At 57.9% G+C, this 5,012-nt stretch overlaps 1 protein-coding gene across 1 annotated transcript in view; it reads right to left on the bottom strand.

Annotated features, from left to right (window-relative positions):
• RGMA (repulsive guidance molecule family member a) overlaps positions 1–5,012 on the bottom strand; it is a 49,368-nt gene that overhangs the window by 10,080 nt on the left and 34,276 nt on the right. The window contains exon 3 of the mRNA XM_010832177.1: positions 9–109. Within this exon, the coding sequence (XP_010830479.1) occupies positions 9–109 (101 nt within the window). The remainder of the gene's footprint in view (positions 1–8; positions 110–5,012) is intronic.

The following is a 5,012-nucleotide window of genomic DNA, read 5'->3' as shown; positions in this document are numbered from 1 at the left end:
CGCAGTGCCGCGCAGAACTCCGGGGCGTCGTCTGCAGCCGGCGCGTGGCTGCCCGCCGTGGCGCTCCAGAACTCAGAGTTGCACTTGAGGATTTTGCACGAGGAGGAGGCTGCAGGGACGGGAAGAGGGGGTTGTCTTCAGGTTGGAAATGGTGAGCCCGGGCCTCCGGAACCCCCGTAACAGGCCAGGGCGGCAGGCACGTGCAAGGGAGGAAGGCGGCCTCTTCCCAGGTCCCGCAGGTGGTAGGTGGTCCAGTGCAAGATCGGCCCTGCCTACCTTCCTTAACGACCCTGGGTGGTCAGCCCTCCGCAGGCTTAAAGGGTTGGGGGAGCATGCCCCTATTTTCCCTATTCCAGCCCAGCCCCCCCAAGCTTTCCGCCCACCCTGTGCCTTTGACACATTCACACCAACAGCAACCTGGCAGGGAATGAAGCCCCACTATTCAGTATGTGTTCTGATCTCTGCCGCTGTGTAACCTTGCACGAATCACTTAGCTTCTCTGTGCCTCAGTGGGTGCTCAGTCCTGTCCGACTTTTTGTGACCCCAAGGACTCTACAGCCCACCAGGCTCTTCTGTCCATGGGATTTCCTCGGCAAGAATACTGGAGTGGGTAGCCATTCTCTTCTCCAGGAGATCTTCCCCACTGAGCCACTTGGGAAGGCTGCCTGCTTCATTATATCTATCTAGAATGTGGGGTAATAATAGTATCTACCCTATAAGGTTGCTCAAAGTGCTAAAGGACTTACCCCTGCATGGTGCACAGAGCAGAGACTCAATGAATGTTGGCCACTGTGATTATTCTACTAGCCCTGGTTCCCCGGCTTCCTCCACAGACTAAGGGCAGCTTCCCCCTCAGTTCTGTAGCTCCGCACACCATTATCCTGCTCTGGGAAGCAACTAAGAGTGATAACCTTGGACGTGCTCCAGTTCATGCTTTTTTCCCCCAAGGTCACTCACAAGCTCTGAGACCTTAGTGACAATTTTATTGTTGTCACTAAGCTGTACCTGACTCTTTGCAATGCCATGGACAGTAGCCCGCCAGGCCCCTCGTCCATGGAATTTTCCAGCAAGAAGACTGGAGTGGGTTGTCGTCTCCTCCTCCAGGGGATCTTCCCCACCCAGGGATTGAACCTGCAGCTCTGACATTGGCAGGCGGAGTCTTTACCACCGCTCCACCTCATGCCTGAGAACTGTGACTTTAACACACCTGAATCTTGCACCCCCCACACACGGACGCTGCCCTTTCCCACCCAGCCTCCTGGGTTCTTCTGTAGAGCTCGTGGAGACTACACGTGGCAGCAGGAGGGAAGCCTCTACATTGACTTCCAGGGGCTATGGGGCCAGCAGACCAGCTAGGAGGCCCAGCGTTTGGCGTTGCAGCCCAGTCAGCAGAGGAGAAGGGGGGCTCTGGCTCCAGCCACGCCTGCCTGGGCCGCTAATCTGGCTCTTAACCTTGGAAAAGTCTATTTACTGTCTTATACTGGCTACCTGATGTGAAGACCCGACTCATTGGAAAAGACCCTGATCCTAGGAAGGATTGAGCTGAGGAAGAGAAGGGGGCGACAGAGGATGAGATGGTTGGATGGCATCACTGACTTGACGGACATGAGTCTGAACAAACTCCAGGAGATGAAGCCTGGCATGCTGCAGTCTATGGGGTCACAAAGAGTTGGACATGACTGAACCACTGAACAACTGGCTTTTTACCTATACAATCAAGCGGGGATTAAAAGCAGGGACAGAAGTCCACGGGGGCAGGCTTCCAAAAGCACTGTATAGGCTGCCGCCCAGCCCCATACCTGGACAACCTATTTTGAGGCGCTCACCTCTGCAGGAGCAGACACCATGCTCCTAGAGCAGATGTGGCCTGCCTAAGTCACACAGCTGGGAAACAAGATCCTCGTCCTAAAATCCAGGCTTTTCCTCTAACGTGACCTGTGTTTGTCACACTGCTGGTAAACAAGGCCATTTCAGGTGGTATCTGGGTGAGCAGTCTTCTTTCAACTTGAGAAGTTACATATTTACTTAAATATGTATTGGGAAAAATAAAATAGATTTGACAGGAGAGCTACAGATTTCCCATTTTAAGTTGAAGAAGCATGCCGACCAAAAGAAGCGGACCTGGTAAACGATAGGTGGTAAGGGCCGTGAACATCTGCCGGCCAGGGAGACCCCCGTGTGGCTGCCCTCTCTGAAAGACATGTTCCTGGCCCAGGGCTCCTTTAAAAGGCGTCTAGAAGGGATGTCCCTGGTGGTGCAGTGGATAAAAATCCTCCTGCCAGCGCAGGGACACGGGTTTGATCCCTGGTCCAGGAAGATTCCACATGCAACTAAGAGTGTGCGCCCCATCTACTGAGCCTGCGTGCTCCAGGCCTGTGCTCTGCAACAAGAGGAGCCACTGCAATGCGAAGCCCGTGTACCGCCATCAAGAGAGTAGCCCCTGCTCTCCGCAACTACAGAAGCCAGTGCAAACAAGGAAGACCCAGGACAGTCATCAGTTAAAAAAAAAAAGGTGGCGAGAAGATTCTCTGGGCCTGCCATCTTCATGATTCTCCAACCTGTGGAAGAGGCCCAAGGGCCCAACCTCCCTGTGGGCTTCAGATGCTACCAGGGCCTGCGTGGGAGACGGTAAAGGAGACTCTCGAGGAGGAGGGCTGGGTGTGGAGGGGATTGTGCAGAACAAGCCACGTGGAAGAACACAGGTCAGAGGAACTGGCTGATGCAGCCCCCAACCCTCCACCTCTGGTCTGCGCGATGTTCACTCTGGTAGCCTCAGTAATTCTGAAGCAGGTGAGCTGCCTTGCCCTGCTGCCTTCTCAGAATTCTGGAAAAGGCATCTCAGAGGAAACCATTCCGGCAGGACTGAGCCTCGAGTTGCATGGTGGCTGCTGTGGCTCCGTCTGCTGCCCACCAGCCCTGGGCCCCCCTCTGGCCCTTACCATGCCCAAAGGACATGAAAGACAGTGCCTGTCCCTTTACAGCCAGACTGCTGCAGCACACGCAGGCCTGCCTTGGCCTCAGCTCTCCTACAGAGCTCAGCTGGGGTGGCAGAGACAGAAGTCCCAGTCAACTGACTGTGTCCCAGGCTTGGTGGCTTGGGCCCCGCAGGTCCCACGTCATTCAAGGTCCCAGGCAGCCCTGTGGGCAGGCACTACAGCACCCCATCTCCTAGAGGAGCAGAGCCAGGCTCAGGGAGGCTGGCTTTCTTGCCTGAGGTTCCACTGTGAGGAAGAAGCAGGAATTGAATTCGGCCCTTTAGGTAAAGAACCCTCCTCCCAATGCAGCAGACACAAGCGACGTGGGTTCGATCCCTGGTTTGGGAAGATCCCCCAGAGGAGGGCATGGGAACCCACTCCAGTGCTCTTGCCTGGAGAATCCCATGGACAGAAGAGCCTGGGGGGCTACAGTCCACGGGGTCATACAGAGTTGGACCAGACTGAACGCGCACAGTTGCAGACCTGAAGGGCCTAAGGGTCCTGAGGGCCTGGGCCCTCAGCAGCGCCAAGGCTTCAGATAAACTTGGTGCTTTCCTGATTCCCCCCAGCGGCCGCTGGGTGGTTCTCGGGCACACTCCCCCTCCGTGGGCTTCAGGGTGACTGCGCCTGCGGTGCTGAGAGGCCCCCACCCACCAGGAGGCCCACATGCTCTGTGGCATTGCATCCACACTCTGGTTCCCAGGGTCTGTTTCTCAGGGTGCAGCCAGCAGCGGGCAGGGACTTGAAGGCTGGGGTCAGGAAGGTGCCTAGGGCAGGGCCCGCCTGCACTCAGATGGTGTGGGACATGTCGGGGGGCACTCCTCACTCCCATCATGTGTGGCTCCATCCCCCCCAAACGTGCAGTAGTGGGGGGCTGTCCTGCTATCTCCACAGCCTTGAAAACCAGGCTCAGAGCCGTGTCTCAGAGCTCTCTGGTGTGTCTGGAACCCATGACTGAAATCCCCCTTAAGGTGCCCCCACAAAGGGAGTCCCTCAGATGCTCGGGGATCTGCTCAGAGGGCGCTCCTCAGATGTCCCTGTGCCCACCAGGGGGCTCTGACCCCACTGGCCCCCTGGTCCTGAAATCTGCATTTCCGCCAGGCCCTCTGGGGCCAGAGCGGGTTCTTTTCTTGTCAACAGTCACAGCCTCAGAGGGGCCATTACTCCCCACCCCTTCCACCGCCACATGCACAGGTCTGAGGTGTGCGCTGGGAACTTGGTTTGGGCTGGGGGGCAGCAAGGAGCAAGCCCAGCAGGGAGCCCAGTTGCCAACGCGGAGTGGCCACGGCAGGCAGCTCTCATATGCTCATCCCTGCTCATCCGGGTGCCTTCAGCCACGGGGAGCGATGGGGATTGGGGGGGATGGCAGCCCTGCCCGCCCCCCAGGTGGCAGCAGAGGGTGCTCTCCCGCCCTCCCTGCGCCCAGGGTCCAGGGCCCTGCTCTCCGCCTCCATCTGGGTAGGGTGGTGGTGGTGGGGCTGAGCTCGAAGCTCTCAAGTTTCTGGAGAACGTTTGCGATGCTGTCACCTGGGACTGGGGCGAAAGTGGAGAAATCTGAAAGAGACGCTGCTCGTGCGCGGTGCTGGGCAGGGGTCTGGCCTGAGGTCCCGCTCTGTCCCCTCCTAGCACTTGTGGGGAAGGGCTTGGCCTGTTTCCACATCTGTGAAGTGGGGGCAGCACCAGCCTCAGAGCCTGCTGGAGACTGACGAGGTGGAGTGGGCACTACCTAGATCAGAGTCCCTGCCAATAGTCTTGGAGGGGGACACATACAATCCCCGTGGGGTCAGAGGCTAAAGATCACGCGGCAGGGCTGGAAGGGGCCTGGAAGAAAGCCAGCACCTTCCCTGCTTCCTCCCCGGGAACCCAAGGATCACCCACAGCCTCCACTCCACTGCCTCCTGCTCAGGTCAGGGCCCTGGCTGGCCCTGGAACCTGGTCTTCCACCCTGACTCAGATCAGAGTCTGGGCAGCTCTTCCTGGGTCCACTCACACCCAAAGGCCCAGCCCCACCTGGATCAAGCCAGGACCGTGATGCCT

The sequence above is a fragment of the Bison bison genome, unplaced genomic scaffold (assembly GCF_000754665.1).
Source record: "Bison bison bison isolate TAMUID 2011002044 unplaced genomic scaffold, Bison_UMD1.0 scf7180017860443, whole genome shotgun sequence".
Lineage (NCBI taxonomy): Eukaryota > Metazoa > Chordata > Mammalia > Artiodactyla > Bovidae > Bison > Bison bison.
The sequence above is the reverse complement of the archived record's forward strand: the minus strand, read 5'-3'. Positions and strand labels throughout refer to the sequence as shown.